Below are 21,585 nucleotides of genomic sequence, written 5' to 3'. Positions count from 1 at the left end.
GATGGATTTTAACAAAGCATAGCAACTCAAGTGCTTTACTCAGGTACAGTTTTTTTTAGGTACTTGTACTTGACCTTTATTTCTATTTCATACACTGATATAGATTAAACAACCCAACAGTACATAAAACACAGAAAATAAATTAATAATAATATAATATAATATAATATAATATAATATAATATAATATGATATAATATAATATAATTATAAAAAGGATAATATACAAACTCAAGTAAACAATACGTCAGCATCTTCAAATCAAATTTAAATATTGACGCATTTGCACTCAGAAGTCTGAAAACTACAAATCCCAGCATCCAACGCTCCTAACGGATTATTTTTGTCCCCGGACGCGACCCTTACAAAACGTCACGAGTTACAGGGATGATCATGGGGAGTTGAGAGAAAAACAGCAATAGTTAGCCACCAACAACTGCAATTAATGATCTGAACTAGCGACAGTCAGGGCGGCTAGCTACCGGAGGCCACCATGGCCAACATCACGAAGAAAGTGTCGTGGTCCAGCCGAGCCGACGAGTCCGGGGCCGCCGGGGAGGGGACGCCGCTGCTCAACGGTTCCGAGCAGCCCCGGCACTCCAGACAGGTACGGCTAGCATGGCCGCTAGCTTCAGGCTAACAGCTGTTACTCCCGCAGCTGCGTCGTGTTTTTACCATCCGCTGTAAGGTCACACGAAAGGCTGCATGAGTGATGAATGCTTCACACGGATTTGAATGCAGCGTTCATTTTGCGGTGTGTGTTCATGCGTTACGGCATGTCTGCTGGTGGCTACTACACGGGAATGTAACTGCATGGAAGTAATTTAATTGGCGTTAAATGAGTTGTTTACATGATTCACGTCAATAAGTTTAGTTAACTAGAACGATCAGATCACAGGGTTATGTGAAAGTAGCCCTTTCAATACTTAATTATTCACTAAACAGGAAAAAGCAGTCTAATTGAGGCATTAAGAACTCATTCATCAGTGTTATAGTAACAACTTAACCTGACTTTATAGCTTGAGAAAGGTGATTATGTAAGTGTAATGTATTTATGTCTCAGTGTAATAAAATCAGATGATATAAAATGCACATGAAGCTGTGCCTGTTATCAATGCAGTTTGCTCCTGTGCAAAGACACACTGAATGTGTAGGTGTCAGGAATAAACTCCTGAGCCAGTAGGTTGGCTGTGTAGCTAATATAGAAACACACTGGAAAATCCAACTTCCTTTTCCCTGTAATGCAGCCACCAGGAGTACAAGTTACTTCCCTCACCATCACGACCAATGATGGAAGTAAACTATTTGCACTTCTTTTATTGATGCACTTTAATGAATGCATTTTCTGTCACGTAGCTCTTTAAACATGTATGTTTACTTTCTCTTGAGTTGAAGAAACTGCAGTATCCAGCCAGAGTTTTGCTTTGTAGTGTTCAGACTGACACTGTGTCAGACATATGCAGTGTTTGGTTCCTATAGGTTTTGGACCCCGTTACTCTTATCACTGGATAACCACATCTGTGTGATGGTAAACCATCAGCCTGGAAAATGCCACACACAGCCATATATATATATATATATATATATATACATGTGTGTGTGTCTATATATATACGTATATATATATATTTCTGTTGCCGTTTGTGATGTCTGTAGCTGTCTGGAGGAGGCAGTATATTTCAGATAGGCAGACTCAGCACGGTGGATTTGGAAGAGGAGATGACGTCAGATGAGGTAAAGTCCGAGCTTGAAACGTCACCGCCCTCCTACTCTCTGTGTCTGTCGCTCTCCTGTCGATTATCACTCCATCAAGACCCTTCGCAGCATTTCACTTAGACTCCTGAAGTGTCGTTAATTCATTCGCTATAATGATGAAATCCAGCCTGTCTCCAACCAAATCAGTGAGAAGAAATCAGTTAGGTGTAATGCGGCTCGACACATACAGTGTCGAGCCGCATTACTGTGATTTAATGAGCTTGTGTACACGTGGAGCCGCGAGGCCTGATTTGCGAGATGCAGCCTGAGATAAAGTTGAGGCCGCATTTAATTTAATCACAGTTGCTCCCTGCTCAATAGGACTCGAGTCTAATGTGGGAAATCTGACACAGAAATGACCTGCTAACAAAAATGGCACAGTGACAGTTGACTCATCCAGTCTGCAGGAAAGACGCGTGCTCGGAAACTGTCTGCTGGTTTCCACCGTTGATGGGCCATGTGTTTGATAATGTGCTAGACCCGGACCACTCAACGAAGATTAAAGTACAGAGCAACTGGAAGTTTAGCCAAAAACCTTAACAAATCTCTCCTGCTGAAAATGTGAAGCCAAAAATATGTTTGAATTAGCCTCCACCAGAGTCAGTTTAATCAAGAGTACAGTGAGTCCGAACATAAGTCAGTTAAATTCACTGTTTGAGAGGCACTTCATGACCCCAGTAAAGAATCAGAAGCTTCAGTCGGTGGTGACGGCGCAGCGAGGAACCGTCAGACTGATGCTTGAGGCTACTTTGTCTTCACATAGCCGAACAGGACGCCATGTTTCCCTCTACGACAGAAACCATCGGCTCTGTTCTCACCGGCTGATGGGACTGCGATGCCCATGCATGCGATTTGCTTGATTGTTGTGCAGTGTAAACAAAAAGTCTGTTCACGTGAACGTCGGCAGCCTCATGTAGTTGCTTTATTTGCTTGACTTGTGTAGCTGAAGTGACGCACCGCAGCTGTGTGACAGAGGCCCACTCAGCACTGCATGTACATGTGAAACGGAGTGCTCTTGAACTGCCTGTAGCTGGTTTGTCTGCATGTCAGAAAGCACCACCAGTGTCTCCTTCTACACCAAATAGTCTGAATTAACACCGCAAAACATATCTATGAGAATTCCATAGCTTTGGTTATTTTATGCTAAATGTTCAGGAGGAAACACTGGTGTGTTTTTTTGTGTGTTTTTTTTCTCTCCATCTTCCATCTGTCCTCTCTTTTTCTTTTGACATGCCCATTCGCATGTTTTTTTCAAATGAGTCGATTCCTCCAGTGTGACTAATGTAGTTCCCAGCTCCCTCACATGATTCAACAGGTCACAGGTTAAAGTCAGCGTTGGTGCGGTGACCTCTGTCTTTTCTCTGTTTTCCCCTGCAGGACTCTCTTAGGGGGCGGCCCAAAGAGATCCCTCATAATGAGAAGCTATTGTCACTTAAATATGAGGTAAAACAGCCCACTCACAAACATTTTTAGGTGGTCCTGGGAAACAGGATTATATTTGACCTTGTTTTTTTTTTTTTTTTTAGTAAAGCCCATGTGATAGTGTGTGTAAGACACTGATGATTCCTTGTAGATGTTTTAAAAAAAGACAGATTTTGCTAAATAAAAGAAACCTTAAAAACAGTAAAATGAGTCGGTAACACCAGGCCATGGAGCCCAAACAACATGTTGGGGCAACCAGGAGAGCAATAATCTTCTTAAGCAGGCTGGAAACTGGCAACGGTTGATAAAATCAGCTTTGTGTTAACACAGTTTTGGTTTTCTGTGAAATTGCTGACATTGATCCAAAACAGTGTGCGCACGCACGGTTAGTTTTGTCAGATTTTTCCGGATTTGCATTGAATAATAAAAGTAAACATCACAGCTTTTAGCTTTACTGCACTAATTTATTGTGTTGATTTTGTTATGTGTGTGTTATCCCAGAGCCTGGACTACGATAACATTGAGAATCAGCTGTTTCTGGAGGAGGAGAGGAGGATGAGTCACATGGTAACGCAGTGCGAATCACCTGAATTAATGTTACACTGCCTTTTTATGTTTGACTGCGTGTAAATTCATGAATTTTCTTTCTTTCCTCTCCTCTTCTACTTGTTTTATCTCTCCCTGCTTTTTCCTGTATCTCCTCATCTTGTATTTTTAGGGTTTCCGCTGTCTGGAGATCAGTCGCTGGGTCGTCTGCGGTCTTATCGGCTTTCTGACCGGCCTCATCGCCTGCTTCATAGACATCGTGGTGGAGGAACTGGCTGGGATGAAATACCAAGTTGTCAAAGAGAGTATCCTGAAGTTTTGTATTGAAGATATATCAAGTCCGGCCGGCTTGCACCAGATGACTTTTTTTTGTCACAGTATTGCTTTACTGTGCAAAGACAGGACAGGAAGACGGTGACTGAACGAATATATTGCAATGTTTGGTTTTGCACAGCTCTGCTTGTATAGACATTTTTAAAGTGAGTTGGTAGATTTGTTAGCAGACATTAAGCAGGATTTGCTTTCTCAGCGAGTCTCTCCTTGACCTCAGTTCCCTCACAGACATAGAGAAGTTTACAGAGGTGGGCGGCCTGTCGATCTCTCTCATTCTCTGGGCCGTCTTCAACTCCGCCTTCGTCATGGTGGGGGCCATCATAGTTGCTTTCTTTGAGGTAAGACTGCGGGGAAAACAATGTGACCTTTTCAGTAACTCATCAGTAACTTCCGATCCAGTTCCTCATTGGAGTTTTCCTCGAGCTTGAAAGTGGATTTGGAGGAAGTGTGTTATAAACGCTTTTTGTTCAATCAGTTACATGCCTGAATGGCAAGTGAAGTGAAAACTGACAATGTTGCACAATGGTGAAAATTTGAATGATCTTCTCTTTTCCTGCGGTTTGGGTGTAACCACAGTTAGCTTGGCACATAAGATGAGGTTTTTTTAAGTATCCACTGGTTACCAGTTTGCTGTGTCAGCTGCTCGTGCCAGTTCACGTGATCGGTTTTATTATGAACGTGTGAACGCCAACACGTCCTCCGATATTACTCCTGTTATCATAAATGCTGTGGGGTCTCTATATTTTCCACCTTCCATCTTGTCATTCGTTAAAACTCTCCTCTTTTTCTCGCACATTTCATCCAGCCTATAGCAGCAGGAAGTGGTATTCCGCAGATAAAATGTTACCTGAATGGAATCAAGATTCCCCGGGTGGTACGACTCAAGGTACAGGCACATAAAACACACACACACACACACACACACACCTGCGGATGTACTTGAGCCACTGTTTTTGAACGCGTCATATCCTTTAATGTTTTGTGTGTTCATCCTCCACAGACTCTGGTGGTGAAAGTGGGCGGTGTTATCTGCTCGGTGGTTGGCGGCCTCGCTGTCGGAAAGGTTCACACTAACCCTCACTGACTGCCGATTCACAACATTTACAAATCTCCTCGTTAGCGACCGCATAATGATGTTTGTTGCTAAATCTTGTCAAGAATTCCCCTTCACATCTGTCCTCTTGTTTACCCACAATCCCTTTAGGAAGGGCCCATGATTCACTCTGGTGCAGTTGTAGCTGCAGGAGTCTCCCAGGGCAGGAGCACCTCTTTAAAGAGAGACCTCAAGGTGTGTGTGATGTGTACTTGCTTTACACAATTTTGAGAACTTTACATTTCCTTAATTCTGAATATCACTGTTCATCGGTCAAGCATGGCTGCGTGTACTATTGATATCTTTCAGAAATGTCTATCATTAGAGCGCTTTTGTCAGTAAGAATCATTTCTTTTTTAAATTTTTTTTAAATTTTGTTTTTATTGAAGGATGAGACATTAACAGATCTTATTTGCCATACATTGTTAGAACAGACAAATCTTTCGTCTCCGTCCTTTTTTTTTTTTTTTAACATTACATTACTTTACATTTTAACAGTAACATTGAAACTCCCAGAGATGGAACATTGTAAGAATCATTTCTAACTAGATCTGTAACTGTGTGTTCGTAGATCTTTGAATACTTCAGGAGAGACACAGAAAAAAGAGACTTTGTGTCTGCCGGAGCTGCTGCCGGAGTCTCAGCGGCTTTTGGAGCACCAGTCGGTAAAAACACACAGCAACATTACCCGAGCACAGTATGAACATGTGATTTGTTATTAATCTGCCTTAGTTGTGTGGGCAGTTTAGCTAGCGTGGGGCCAGCAGTACGGCTGCATGCCAAAATAAAAAGACAGAGAAACCTGTGAGAAAACTCCCTCTGAAGCACTGGTTCTCCAAAGAGTAGGACTAACGATATACTGTCACTCTGCAGTTTTATATTTCAATAAATGATGAAAACGATGATGATGAAGATTGTGAGAACTGTGTGAAAATCAAAAGTGAAAACTTGAAAAAGAAAGTTCACTTCCTTGGATACAGCAAAAAAATAACGGCACGTTTCGGCACATTGGCACTTCAACGTGCCAATGGGTGACGGTGGATCCTACTGACACCTGCAGGTATCTGAGGGTCTTAAAATCTAAAAAAAAACATATTTCATTTTCATCAAAAAAGGCCCTCAGGAGACGTAAAAGTTTGAATTTAAATTTGGGTCCAGATGCCTGACTTTATTCACTTTGCCATTAGTAACATTGTACTGCTGGAAAGCACTGAAAAAAAAACACGTGACACAATAAACTACATCATCCTGACTCAATTTCAATCACACTCTCATAGTTAGGACGGTATGACATGAAATGGGTATTAAATTGCATCCTCTGTGGTATTCAGAAGGTCTTACAGAGCCTTTATTGTGGTGCCATCACCTGACTTACTGGAGCTCGCTTGTTGACGGCTGCTTGTTGTGATAGTAAAGCTACAAAGAAAGAGATGCCTTGTACGTATGGAGGCAGAAATGTGGCAGCGCGGAAATGCTTCGCAAAGCGTGTCGTCTCGGTCTGTTATGCTTGACCATTGTGGAAGAAGAATGCATGCGGTTCGACTTATGTGCACTCTGTGAATGTTCAGGCCTTACTGCGCTCACACTGTATGGAGGATGCCGCGTCAAGCTGCTGGCTAACTCGGCATCAACTTAAAATTAGCAGCGTGGACCGTGAACGCGTTTTTTGTCTCTTTGGTCGACAGGCGGCGTTCTGTTCTCTCTAGAGGAGGGAGCGTCTTTCTGGAACCAGATGCTGACGTGGAGGATAGTAAGTCACATTGTCCAACTGCGTGTGCAACCCCCATCATAAACTCATTATTAATGACTTTAAATCCAGAATACTAATAAAAGAGAGGAAGACTGACGTGTTTTTCTCCTTTCCTCCCTCTTTCTTTCTCATGTGCAGTTCTTTGCCTCCATGATCTCCACCTTCACCTTGAACTTCTTCCTCAGCATCTATCACAACAAACCAGGAGAACTTTCCAGCCCAGGTCTCATCAACTTTGGGCGTTTTGAGAGCGATGTGAGGAACTTGTGTGTTTATTGTGAATTTTTTTTCAGCTTTGTGTTGTACGTCAGTGTAAAAGATGGGATTTTGTCCTTTTTCAGAGTGTGACCTATAACCTGTATGAAATTCCATTGTTCATCGCCATGGGAGCTATAGGTAAAGTCTACTTTAGATTTCTGGAAATATGTTTGAATCCTCAGAGGGTGCTCTTGTACAAATAGCCATAGAAAAATATGCTATTTTCACATAATTCCAAGAACTGTATTTTTATCCTGTGACTGCATAGCTGTAGAGTTAAGGAGCCAGTTTTCAAGTTTGGACATCTTAACATGATGCATGTATTTTTCTATTTTTCACCCTCTCTCGTGCAGGTGGATTGCTGGGAGCTCTGTTCAACGTTCTCAACTATTGGCTGACCATCTTTAGGATCAGGTACGGTTCAGAAAGATGTGACACGCGAGGACAAATTGTCATCAACTTGAGGAAAAAAGTTTCGACACAGGGTTCAGTTGACAGCTGAATAATTGCTTTGCATGTGTCGTGTGCCAAAAAAACCACAGCAGCAATGAAGGGTTCGCTCTTGTGCGCCAGAGATGGGGTGGGGTGTAAGATGAGTTCTCAGTCAGACAGCTTCTCAGCATGTCAGCATGTTGATTGATGGAAGTTTTAAAAATAGTGTAAGAACAGGTATGATCGCTGGGAGGAGACTTCTGCCAAGATACCTCTGGTTCCTGTTTCCTTGTCTGCAGCTGGATTGTAAATATGTGCATATATCATGTATCGTATATCATGACTGATCAGAATAATTCAAGACAGCATTAGATGCTGTGTATTAATATTGTTATGGCCAGGTGTGGATCTGTAACTATACAGTAACTAGAAGTAACAAAAAATGTTTTTTTGGAAAAGGTATGACATTTTCTGGATGTCGGTTTGTTTTAAGCTAATTTAGGATGACGAGATAAACTCATTAGTGTGTGGAAAACCTCAACTTGCATAGAATTAATGTGACTAAATGTAGCGTTTGTAGTCGTAATTTGACAATGTCAGAACAGATATTTAGGTAATCATGTGCCAAGGCTGTGGGCTTAATGTTTGATCAAGTTCATTATCTTTAGTGTTTGTGTGACAGCAGCAACAAATAAAACAGCCTGAACTTCCTGATATCTGACATTCTTAAAGTATTTTCTTAGTGTTTTATACTGGATACCTGCCTGGCATCCTGCTTCTAAAAATACTTCTAAAAATTCCACTTGACATTTACAGAGCTTCATTACTTGACGGCACACATTGGCAGATTTGGCAGAGAAGCTTTGCTTTCCACTCAGCTGCTTTCATTGCACCCAGAGTTGTGTTGTCACTCGGGAAATAGTCCATACTGAGGCTGGCAATAGGTCAGCGTTTTGGGAGTTTATGTGTAGGATTTGAAAATGTCCCATTTGTGTGTGTGTGTGTGTGTGTGTGTTACAGGTATGTCCATCGGCCTTGTTTGCAAGTCATGGAGGCCATGTTGGTCGCTGCAGTGACCGCGACCGTGTCATTCACCATGATCTACTTCTCCAATGACTGTCAGCCTCTGGGGCCAGACCACACTGAGGAGTACCCACTGCAGGTACACACACACACCAATATACCATCCAATATACATTACCTTTGCTAGCAGTCTCTATTTCTGGTGAACTTTTTCTGGGTTCAGAAGATATCATGTAAAACTAGAGAAGTCACAGTTACATGGTGTCACAAGCATTGTCATACATCACTACAGATGCAGACTCTGACAAGATATGTCCCTCTCATACTGAATCTTGACGCTTCCTTTTTTTTTACTAGACAGCACAGTTTCAGTTCAATGAGCTCTACCAGCGTCAGTGTCATAAGAAAGTACAACATTTTTGATGTTCGTGGTTCCCAGAGGATGAATCCCACTGACTTTAGTGATTCCCTCACCTGTTCTGCACAACAAGGTTCACGTTTGTGGTTCTGAGTAACATGTCTCAACAGCTATTGGATGGATGGCCTTGAAATTTGGGTTAGAAATTCATTCCCCTCGGGATGAACTTGACCAAAATGTACATTGAGAAAAAAAAAAAAAAAAAAGACATTCCCATCAGCTTCATCTGTTCTTTGTGTTTAGTGCTAATTAGCAAATGTTAGCATGTTAACACGCTGAACTAAGATGGGGAACACAGTTTAACATACTGGCTTAACATCAGCATGTTAGCATACTGATTTAGCATTTGTCAGCTGGCAGTTAACATGTGCTTCAAGAAGGACACAGAGAGAGAAGGAAGGACGGGGACTTTATGTCTCCTCTCTCTCACTCTTATCATTTTCTGTCTCTTTCTCTCTTTTAAGTTGTTCTGTGCAGATGGGGAATATAACTCCATGGCAACGGCCTTCTTCAACACTCCTGAGAGAAGTGTTCGTAGTCTCTTCCACAACCAGCCAGGTAACTCAAATAATTACGTACAAACTCATGCACCACGAGTTCCTTTATTTTCCATATGGGCCCAAATTTAGGGGCAACAGGATCATTATGCACGAACATTATTGTTTGACTTCTCATTTCCTTATCTCACCTCTCATTCCTCTCTTTGTTAAAGGGTCCTACAATCCTTTGACCCTGGGCTTGTTTACTCTGACCTATTTCTTCCTGGCCTGTTGGACCTACGGTCTGGCCGTGTCTGCTGGAGTCTTCATCCCATCTCTGCTAATAGGAGCCGCCTGGGGAAGACTGTGTGGCATACTGCTGGCTTCCATCACCCCCAATGGCTCGGTTAGTGTGTTTTCTGTTACGGGTTTTATGAAAAAGAGACCATGTTTGAAACTGTTGCTTCTGTCTCAAACTCCAAACCACATTTCACACAACTCCTCTTGCCAGCGTTGGTATTTGGTCTGACCTTTTAGTGACTGACTTTGAGGGCATTTATTTTTCTTTTCTCTTGAGAGCAGAAAAATGTAGAAAAAAAGGCTTGCGACTGCATCTTGTTTTGTGTTGTGAAATAATTCTGCTGATTGCCTTTGAATGCAGATAATTATATCAGCCTCTCAAAGTGAGCGAAGCAGTGATTCATCATACTAAACACATGCAGCACAATGTGATGCAATGTGACGGACCGTCTGACTCGATAAGCTTGTAACCATCATCGCGATTGCTCTAAAAAGCTAATCTTTGATATTCAGTTCCAAGGCTCGCTTGCCTCAGAGACGTTTAGAGAAGACAGAGAGTGAAGTGTTTGACATCAGCGTTTGCTGATTCTGGTCCTTGGAGCCCACTGCCTGCATGTTTTAGATTTATTCCTGCTCCAACACACTTGATCCAAATGAAAGGATTGTTATCAGGCTTCTGCAGAGCTGGATGACTGGCCGATCACGTGGAATAGGGCCCGTTGGCGCAGGGAAACATCTAAAACGTGCAGGGCAGGATTGGGAAACACTGCTTTACACCGTTTTGAACAGTTTTTACCTTGTTCTCACCCGCAACCGTATGCTTTCTTTAGTGCAGGATGATTTGATTCAGCCGCCATGTGGTTTATATGCTTTTTTTCTCAGCTTAATGTTGCCTTTACAACAGACATGTCAAGATGTCACCAAAAACTGTATGCATGTTCATGTAGAAACATAAGGATAAAAAAGCAAAGATATATATTTAAGTAATAATATACATGATTAGATCGGGAGTGCATTACAAAGTGCCAAAACTGTATTCACAATATCTCCATAGTCATGATACAGAAAGTGAAAGGAAAAACATATATTTAGATTCATTAATTATTTGGGGTTTTTTTATTTCTAGTTTTTTAAGCTGTTCTGCTTAATAAATAAAAGTCCAGATGTGTGATGTTGCTGTGTGTGTGTTTTGTTAGATCTGGGCTGACCCTGGTAAATATGCCCTGATTGGAGCTGCAGCCCAGTTAGGTAAGAAACATTAATCCTCACCTTGTATGTGGTTTTTTTTCTTTTTAGTGCTTAAAGGGAAATAAGGAGCGGCCCTTATTGTTATTAGAGTCATCAATACTCACTTGTCTCATCTTAACTCTTTCTTTTTGATAATCCATATCAATATATCTGTTCTGTTAAACACTCAGTAAGATAAAAGTATGGTACTGGCAATAAAGCACTTCTCTCCACAGGTGGCATTGTGAGGATGACGCTCAGTTTGACTGTCATCATGGTGGAGGCGACAGGAAATGTCACGTACGGCCTTCCCATAATGCTCGTCCTCATGACTGCCAAGATAGTAGGAGACTACTTTGTAGAGGTGAGTAAAGAGGGACAGACACACGCTGGTCCCACCTCCCTCTGTGTCCCATTGGCCGATGACTTAAAGGCCTATTATAATATCCCTCACCAAGGAATGGAAAGGAACCAAAGTCCCGCAGCTTTTCATTTTCAGGGGACAGTGTGATCCACATCCGTATAACATACTTATTAATTCTTTGACCATGAAACACATTCACACCAGAGAAGTGACAAATGCCACTCTGAAGTCTGGGTTTGGTTGACCTGTAGCTTGTCTCTGCCCGCTTTAGGGTCTGTATGATATCCACATCAAGCTGCAGAGCGTTCCCTTCCTGCACTGGGAGGCTCCTGCCACCTCCCACTGGCTGACCGCCAGGTAAGAGCCTTTCTGATTGGATGATTGTTAAATTGCATCAGAAACATTCAAGGACCAGAGAGGGTTCGTGTAGTGTTATTTCGAAACGTGCATCCCTACTGTGATTTTTGATAGAAGAATTTGTCTTTTGTCCAACACCTTTCTCCCATTACTTTTTCTACCCACCTCCCCGAACATCCAGAGAGGTGATGAGTTCTCCGGTCACCTGTCTGAACAGAATAGAGAAGGTGGGAACCATCGTGGACACCCTTAGCAACACATCCACCAATCACAACGGCTTCCCAGTCGTCGTGCAGGTCGCTGGCAGTGACGAGGTACTGTATGGTGACTTGGGTTCTCTTTTTTTGATTGTTTGTTTTTTAGGTAGAGCAACGAACTGACTTGAATGAAGAATCCTGACACTGAACATTATAGACTGATAATACTGTAATAACTGTTTTTCCTTCATTAATCACACCTTTTGTTCTTTATTCTTCTCTCCCGCTCAGCCACCGAAGCTCTGCGGCCTCATCCTCCGCTCACAGCTCATCGTTCTTCTCAAGCACAAGGTAACACCAGTGGAAAAAGATGTTGGCAATATGTTTCTACATCGGCCGTGTTTCAGTAGAATCAGTCACTGTTTGCTCCTGCTCTGTCCCGGCAGGTGTTTGTGGAGTTGGCCCGGTCCCGTCTGACCCAGAGGAAGCTCCAGCTGAAGGACTTCAGAGACGCTTATCCCCGCTTCCCCCCGATCCAGAGCATCCACGTCTCCCAGGACGAGAGGGAGTGTATGATGGACCTCACTGAGTTCATGAACCCAACGCCTTACACTGTACCACAGGTAACACACACTCATCGCACTAAAGGCATACAATCACAGATCAGTCCCAGCTTTCCCTGTGTAAAAGCCTTTTTTTTTTTTAGAGGGTTGTGAAAAGTTATGTGTAAATGAATGAAGCTGAACCTTAATGTGAGCTAAACGTTTGTTTGCAGGAAACATCTCTGCCTCGTGTGTTTAAACTGTTCCGAGCGCTCGGACTGAGACACCTGGTGGTAGCGGATGATGAGAACAGGGTGAGAGCGTGTTTGTGTGTTGGTCTCCATCTCTGTATCTCTTCTTTTTACCTCCCTGTGTGCTTCTGGCCATCCCAAGAACACCTCTTGATGTATTGATTAAAGTCATGTCTAACCACATTCATGCTTCTGATGATGATGATGATGATGATGATGATGATGATGACAGCAGTTGTTCTGATGCCATATTTTTGGTGTGTGACCCTCTGTAGGTGGTTGGACTGGTGACCAGGAAAGACCTGGCCAGATATCACCTGGGCAAACACGGATTGGAGGAACTTCAGCTGGCCCAGACGTAGTGTACACACACACACGTACACACAAACACACACACACACACACACACACACACACACACACAAATCCATGAACTATAGCCACCTGATGCCTCATAAGCTGTTGACCACCAGCTATGCAGCCCTATGCAGGACACCATCAGGGGTCAAGAAGTCTGTTGTTGTTCTTATTCTTTGATGCCAAAATGGTCACCATGACAACACAAGGAAACCCCATCTACAGACTTGGGTCATTACCAAAAAGAGTCATCTAAATGTAAAACTGCTTTTGCTATAACAATTGGAAGACCAACAACTGCCCCAAATGCAGATGAAGTCATAATGGCAAAATAAAACAAAACAGCCAGCTAGAAGAGAGGGAAGCCGAGTGGAAAGAATCGGCTTGATCTGTGTTAGCTGGTAAACAGGAAACCTTCGTCGTGGTTTTGGTCTCAAAAACATCTGCACAGATGTCTCTCGGTCTGTTCTTCGCCTTATTCCGCCTCTTCAACATCACATTAACAGTTACAAGTCATCTTTCTTATGAAGTAATGCTATAACGCAGTGATACATTATCAGTTCTAACAGTGAAGTGATTATTTGTCTTTTTAATTCATTGAGATTTAAGGTCTTGCAATTGAGCTAAATGAGACATTTAAAGCAGTTTGCTTTGATTTTGAGCAAGTGTTCATGTTCAGGAGTCTGTTTGCAATATGAGAAACCTCTCTGACTATTTAAGGTCTTTGGTGATGTTAGAAAAGGTAGTATTTTCCATTGTTGTGTAGTTGCACTGAACAAATGCTGTTATTTATTATTATTGTTTAATATTTTAAGTTTAAGTGCTTGGTTTGAGCTCACACATGGTCAAGTTTAAATTTCACATATCTCATAATTTAAGACGCTTTCACAAGTGCGGTTTAAAGAAAGGAGAGGAGGGTTTATCATTATGGATTATTTTGAATTTTGTCTTATTTGGCTGCAAGATGCAGTATGAGGCTTTTTTTTAGCAAGAGAGATCTGTTATTACATGGTGTTACAGATCCTTCCCTCTCTCTCTGTCAGCTTCACTGAGCATATATACATTTGTAACACTGTCTGTAAAACTGCATTGATTCTCATACGTTCTCTCACCTTTAAATGTTTGCACTTTGATCTACTACTGAAGAAAAGTCTCTTTGTTAAGAAGTACCCACAGGAGTCCCTCATGAAGCTCTATATGAATGTAAACTGCCGTTTACCACACACCTTCTGTTTAAACCTTTAACTTTATTCCTGTGTTAGCCCAGTCAGGGTTTCACACGTACACACGTATTCTCATTTAGAATTATTTTATCAATTTGTAAATTAACATTTTTTTCAATTGTCTGTGTTCATTTTTTTTCTTTGAATTTGTCTCTCTTTGCAGGCTTTGTTTTGTACAGTTCTAGATGTTAAACTATAGACTATGCTCTATTTTACAACCACTGGACACGCCTTTTGTGAATTAATAAAGTTGAAATTTATCTATTGTTATATGATTTGTTCGCCCGTTTAAACCTTTGGAAAAGGTCGACCTGTTTTTTTTGGGGTTTTTTTGTTTTGTAGTAAGTAAGGTTTGCCTGTCTCAGTCTTCCATTAAGGATTTTTTTTGCCAGTAACCTTTATATTACAGGGAAGTGTTTCTGGATTAAATACATACATCCTCAGTAGAGAAGATGGTATTCTGGGATCTTTATGCAACAGACACACTGAGCAGAGGAAATGACAAAATCTTAAAAGCACTGACAGCCCACAGGGGAAATGGTACATCACATCGTAGTAACTCGCAGGCTGATGATACAGATCACTGGATCCACCAATTCAATTGCAGCGTGCAGAATTACACACGTACACAACCGTTCTAAAGTTTGGAATCACTGGCCGTAAAGGCTCCATTTGTTACAGTCAAATGGCTGAGAGGACTACTCAATATTTCTGAATGGTCTTTCCTGCTGTTAGGTTGTAGAAAGTCCTATTTACAAATACATGTTATTTTGTATGAAGAAAAAAGTAATGTTTTGTACATGGACAACAAAACGCTGTACAGCGGTTCAACCAGACTGACAACTGAAAGGGCAGAAAGAGACGAAGATCCCTGTGAGTAAAAGTCAAATGAGAAAATAAGAAATAACGAGTCTGTGGGGAAGGAAATTGGAAGTTTAGCACTAAAATTTGTGCAGAAACAAGAATCTAAAAATACAACAGTTGATTTTTGAACCGATATATAACTTGCACATAAAACCTGCACACCTGGCTGGAATAGGTACTGTAATTCCCAGAGGAATGATGTGTTTTCAGGCAGCTGGAGCAGTTTACTTGTGCAGCATCAAGCCAAAATAACCTAATTACATTACATAAATACATAAATACAATATACACACACAAGTACAATAAAGCTTTCAGAAGCACACATGCACCTGCCCGCCCCTTATATCACTTCTCTCAGTCTCCACTAGATGTCAGAAAAAGTCCAGATAAAAACTCTTGCTAATTGGACCAACATGCAGATGCTAAATTACCTCATTGGCCCCAATCAGCTGTTCCATATTAAAATACAACTTGCATGCATTTGAGCTTATATTGGTTATCGGAGGCAGTTCACTGATGTTTAAATTGCATGCAGTGATCACATGTTAGATTGAGGCAGCGTTTGATACGTTTGGCCAATGCATTAGTAAATTAATGGTTTTAAGTTAAGTAAGTTTAATTGTTGTCTATTAAAGGTGTTTAAATGAAGCAGTTTCAATATGCACTCAATTAAAAGGTTTGCCGTTGCGTTTTCGGGGACACCTGGGCCTTCATCATTTGTGCTTTTGCACGGTCTGCCACAGTTCTAAATGTAGTTCTACATTTGTGTGCAGAGTAACAAACAAATTCAGGTAAGACAATATTACACTGTTTGTGACCGAGGCCCAGTCTTCCTTTATAAATACCAGTTCATATGTGGGAAAAGGCGTTGGTTTTTGTGCATACACATCATCTAAACAATTGAATTATTGATAGATAAGAGTCTAAAGTATATTGATCCGTCAGCTGAAATCAGGAGAACAAAGGAGAGTCTGACGTTTGTGGGGAGGCTGCTGTTAAAATACCAGGTAATAAACACAACCGTTCAGATGCTGAATCAGCAAAGGACAGTCTGTTGTGATGTAAAATGTCTCAGCGAAGTAGCTTTGCTATGATGTTGCAGTTCTGCTGAGGAAGACTGTGATGAAGGCCCGCCTTCGTTGCCTACACACAGAGAGAGCTCTGCTTTCAACCAGCGTTCCCCAGTTGACAGGAGTTTTTCTGCAGCAGACGTTTGACTTATCATAGCCGCTCTGTGAAAGTGTCCCACTAAGTCATGACAGGGTAACAATGAGCCAGAGCGCACAAAACCAGGACCCTTAAACTGAAGCAAGCCAAATGGAATTCAGCCATCGCTCATTTTATTATTTACACCAGTGCTTTTCGCCACGGTGAAATGTCAACATTTCTTCTGTGAATACAACTTACACGAATCAGCGTTTCAGCACATTTGTCTATTCAGAATTTAGTCTGTATTCATCTGAGTGACAATGTAAAAAATGCTTTATTACAAGTAAAGGTCACTGTTTATTTTTTTTTTATCAGGTTTTTCCTGTTTGAGTGAAAAATGTGGGTCTGCATGGTTAAATCCTGGGGGGCTCCTTACACTGAGACACTCTTTATGACACCATCCGTGACTACCTTGTTCAAGCACAAATTTTATTGATGTCACTCATCCCACCAGGGACCCCTGCCGCTGCTGATTTATATTTCCATAAAGTCATATGAATATAATGGGTTTATAGCACTGCTTGCTTTAGGACAAGGAGACCCTCTGCTGACACCGACAGGGGTGACCGGTAGGGCAAGGCAAAAATATTAAATATTGTCTTTAACCATTTTAAAATGATGGATTTGTACAATGAGTTTGAGGGGATTATTTTATGGAGAACCACATCAGCTATATGATTGCATTCAGAGAACCAAATAACTTGTGTTTTTGACACTTTAACTACTGTGGAACATCCATCCAGCCATTATCTATACAGCTTATCCGTCAGGGTCGTAGGGGGTGGTGGAGCCAATCCCAGCTGACATTGGGCGAGAAGTACATCCTGGACTGGTTACCAGTCAATCACAGGGCCAACACATAGAGACAGACACCCATTCACACTCACACTGACACCTACGAGCAATTTAGAGTCACTGTGAAACATGCTTCTGCAATTATAAGATGATCTCTGAAATCTCTTTAGAATAATCTCCATTAGTCATTTTCTTGTATTGTGGCTGAGAGAGCAGTGTTACTTTTCTTAATGTGTTCTGGACACTGATTGAAACACTTATTTGTTGTCTCCAAAGCCAAAGGACAAACAATACACCAGTGGTGGGAGAAATACTCTGAAAAATACCAAAATATTGCCATTAAAACACACTGTGTAGAGTATAATCATTAACTCATTAATGTTTGTATCACTTCGATGCTGCAGCTGGTAAAAGTGGAGTTAATTTGAGCTACTTTATTTAATGCTGGGTGGTTCAATCAATATAATACATCAAAATGTATTTGTTGATGTGATGGATATTACAATAATGTATATTTTGTATTAATATTTTGAATCTGCAACATAGCTAGCCACAAAAGGCTTTGAAATAAATGTAGTGGAGTAAAAAGGGCAATGTTTTCCCTCCAAGATGTAGTCGAGTAGCATGAAATGCAAATTCTTGAGGAAAGTACCTCAAAATTGTACTTGAGTACAGTACTCAAGTAAATGCAAGTAAGTAAAGTGAGTTCCTTTCCACCACTGTAATCAGCATGGACACCTTGAAAAAGATCATGTGAATTTGACTTTAGCTCCCTGCATGCGTGCTATACAATGTTTAACATTTTATCAAAAATAGATCATCACATAATAAACTAAGCCTTTTATTATGGGCAGGAATGTCCCATTTGTACATGATGTAACAGGATGTTAGTTTTTCAAGCACACATAGCGGAAGTGTGCAAATGAAATGCTCCAAATTGTATATTTTTATGTCCCCTTCTAAAATACACCAAGTAGATGCTTGTCGCCACCAGGGTCAATAAGGATGGCACAGATGTTACAATGTATAACAAACTAGGGAAAGAAAATATTTTAACTTCTAAACTCCTATCCAGTGTGTTTTTGCAGCAAAGACGACAATCTGGGGACCAGACAGGGATGGAACCAGCTGTCGACTCTCTGTGTGACAAATAAACTGGGACACTGGACCTCTGCTGCCTGCGCAACTTCTGTGAAGAGTTTCTCATCGGAGGAGGTAAAATTAATATTCAATTATGTAAAATGAACAGATTTAGAAATTATAAAACTAAATGACAATTAAAATGCGCTGTGATCATTTTTTAGAATCATGACTGATACAATTTGGTTTGGTGCCAAAAATGCTCGGGAACAGATGAACTAAAATCACTTGAGTAAGTGAGTGAGTTGGTTTCATCAAAATTCAACAACACTGTTTGCTAATGTGTCTGACAGCAGTTATCTGAAGTAAAGAGCTGTTTAATAGATTTACTGACATAAAACAGTATGGACTATGTCATTTATTAAGTAAAAACAGGGAACGTGTCAAGTTTTGAGGCCATTATAACAAAGTGGTCACACCTTGTAATTAAAACTACTGGGTCTGTCAGGTGATGCCATGGGACCCAAAAAGCATCTTTCCTGCACACAATCATGAGAAGTCAGTAGTGGTTTGAGCATTAAACCCAGAATTAAAGCATTAGCATTGAGCATTAAATCTAGAGGAGCTGCACAATTAAATAATTTTATCCACATTCAAGTCAGCAGAAAGCTAAACTGTTAAACCAGATCATTTTTATACTGGACGAACTTTTTTGGCTTCATGCATCGCTGAGCAACTTTCATAGGAGTGAATGGGGCCCTATGGGGTCCGATGCTATTCTCAATTCTCTTCATTCATATGGCTGTGATGAGTATTTTCTGACACTATATAGACTCACCAGTTCATTAGTATCAATGACATTAATCACTGGTATCTGCCCTAATCCAGACAAATATACTATATCTGATGATGATATCTGATTAAATTACCTTGTATACAGCCATGCTAGCAGCTCTGTTAGATAGTACTTATGAACAACAGGGATTTGAGCTAAATGCTAACATTAGCATGCTAACATGCACACAAAGACAATGCTGATGTTAAGAAGGTATAATATTTACCACATTCATCATCTTAGCATGGCATGTTAGCATGCTAACTTTTGCACGTACAGCTGAGGCTGATAGGAATATCATTAGTTTTGCAAGCATGTTGTCAAAAACCAAAGTATAGCACCTATTAGAATTTTGATCCGATAGTATTATCAAAGTTATTACAGTTCATCCTGAGGGGGGCATGAATAAGTGTAGCAAATTTAATGGCAATACATCCAGAAGATGTTGGGACATGTCATGTGAACCCCATGGTGACGGACAGGAAAAGTCAGGGGATCACTTAAGTCACTGGGGTTTATCCTCTGGGGACAACGAATGTCAACCAGGTTGCACTTGTATGGAGTGTGACTTTCTCTGTGTGTAGTTACAGAACGTGAATAGTTTATCATGATGGTGGTTCCCGTCCTTGCTCCTCCTCTGCCTTTTATAAATCGAGTCAAACACCGTGGAACACATAATACACACTCATCACCTGACAAAAAAAGGCCTCTTACTCATTCCTTCATCCCCTGACAAACCTGATTACCAGCCTGATCCCCTCTATACTTATTCAATCATTCCTTGACAAACACCTTTGTATTTATTCATTCATCGTTGCCCGGCGACTACCTTTACTACATCAAATTATTATTCATCCCCCAGAGAATTAGCGTCTGAGTTATTCAGTCATTCTCAGTCTGACTAAATCAGGCTGTTATGGCTGAATGGGCTCCAAATGAGTCGGGTTATTCTTTCCACACTCAGCAGAGATAAATGCTCCCCACCCAACATGCTGTCAGAAAACCATTTAGACCCTGCTTATACACACACCCCAAGCGTATAGCTTACATATGGTATCTATGTGTGTGTGTGTGTGAGAGAGAAAGAAAGCAATTACTAGAGCTCATGTACCCACAGCTTAATGGAATAACTGGCCAAATCAATGCAGATTATTCTTGCAAATCCATGTGATAGCAGTCCAGGAATTCAATTTGAGGTGTGTTACTGTATGGTAGTCATTTTCCCTCAGTCCTCAGCAGTGTCCATGCACCTTATCAAGATGATAACTTTGGTGACAACAAGACTGTATAATTAACAACTCCTTGGTTTTATACTTTTTTAAGTACTTTTTGATATGTTTTTTGTAGGAATTTAACGAACAAGATATAATGTGTTAATTAGTGAGCTCCAGAGGTGCTGGTAGGTGAATTTTGTTACCTTCAGACAACTTCAGGCTAGCTGTTTCCCCCTGTTTCCAGTCTTTGTGCTAAGCTATGCTGATTACATACTTGGCAAGACAGCTAAGTACTGTTGTATTGTTGGCCTGCATACATTTACATTTAATTGTGTTAAAAGCAATTGAGCATTTTATCAGATTTTTTTTGTCTTTTGAGTGAAAAATGTGGGTCTTCATGGTTAAATCCTGGGGGGCTCCTTATGCTGAGACATTCTTTATGACACCATCCGTGACTACCTTGTTCAAGCACACATTTTATTGATGTCACTCATCCCACCAGGGACCACTGCTGCTGCTGATTTATATTTCCATAAAGCCATATGAATATAATGGGTTTATAGCACTGCTTGCTTTAGGGCAGACAAGAGAGAGACCCTCCGCTGACACCGACAAGGGTGATCGGTAGGGCAAGGCAGCTATATTAAATACTGTCGTTAAGCATTTTAAAATGATGGATTTGTACAATGAGGCTTATGAGGCTTTTTGCCAGTTTGAGATGGTTTTTCAGCTATGTGACTTTATCAGAGAACCAAATGCCTTATAGTTTTACCACACAGACTATTGTGAAAATGGTGTCTGAAATCTCTTTAGAATTATCTCCATGACTCATTGTTTGTGGCTGAGAGCACAGTGACCGCACTATACTGACTCCAGCTGTGCTTCACATTAATGACTGAGCCTGGAGCGGCTACAGCTGAACCTGTCTTGCAGGTCAGGTGACCCTGAAATTCGTGTTCAGGTCTCATTTACCCTTTGGACTCACAAATATATTCAGTTTGTGTCTGTGCAGACTATTCTCAGATTTATGTTTTAGACATTTGCTTTTAAACTTTTAACTTACTGCTCATATGTTGAACAATTTTCAGCATTTCAGCAAAAAATAGATCCTCATAGAATATACTAATACTGTAGGCAGCTGGGAATGTCCCAGTTTGGGAAAAATGTAATGTTGTATTGGTTTTTCAAGCACACATACAGAAAGTGCTCAAATGAAATGCTTTAAATTGTACATTTTTCTATCTCCTTGTAAAATACACCC

The 21,585-nt window shown here is 41.0% G+C and overlaps 1 protein-coding gene across 2 annotated transcripts; it reads left to right on the top strand.

Annotated features, from left to right (window-relative positions):
• Positions 1-384: 384 nt before the first annotated feature.
• On the top strand, positions 385-13,349 carry clcn7 (chloride channel 7). Of its 2 annotated transcripts, XM_070848118.1 has the most exons (25): positions 385-607; positions 1,657-1,734; positions 3,133-3,198; positions 3,679-3,744; positions 3,896-4,028; positions 4,285-4,394; positions 4,862-4,942; positions 5,057-5,119; positions 5,261-5,344; positions 5,721-5,814; positions 6,835-6,899; positions 7,038-7,154; positions 7,241-7,295; positions 7,511-7,571; positions 8,610-8,751; positions 9,495-9,588; positions 9,743-9,915; positions 11,006-11,057; positions 11,273-11,400; positions 11,672-11,757; positions 11,939-12,071; positions 12,246-12,305; positions 12,401-12,577; positions 12,730-12,810; positions 13,023-13,349. In XM_070848118.1, the coding sequence occupies exons 1-25, from the start codon at positions 494-496 to the stop codon at positions 13,107-13,109; spliced, it is 2,400 nt and encodes a 799-aa protein (XP_070704219.1). In that variant the 5' UTR covers positions 385-493; the 3' UTR covers positions 13,110-13,349. The 2 variants fall into 2 exon arrangements, with proteins under 2 accessions (XP_070704219.1, XP_070704220.1); XM_070848119.1 differs by lacking the exon at positions 1,657-1,734.
• The last annotated feature ends 8,236 nt before the right edge of the window (positions 13,350-21,585 follow it).

The sequence above is a fragment of the Pempheris klunzingeri genome, chromosome 17 (assembly GCF_042242105.1).
Source record: "Pempheris klunzingeri isolate RE-2024b chromosome 17, fPemKlu1.hap1, whole genome shotgun sequence".
Classification (NCBI taxonomy): Eukaryota; Metazoa; Chordata; class Actinopteri; order Acropomatiformes; family Pempheridae; genus Pempheris; species Pempheris klunzingeri.
This window is presented reverse-complemented; position numbering and strand designations above follow the sequence as displayed.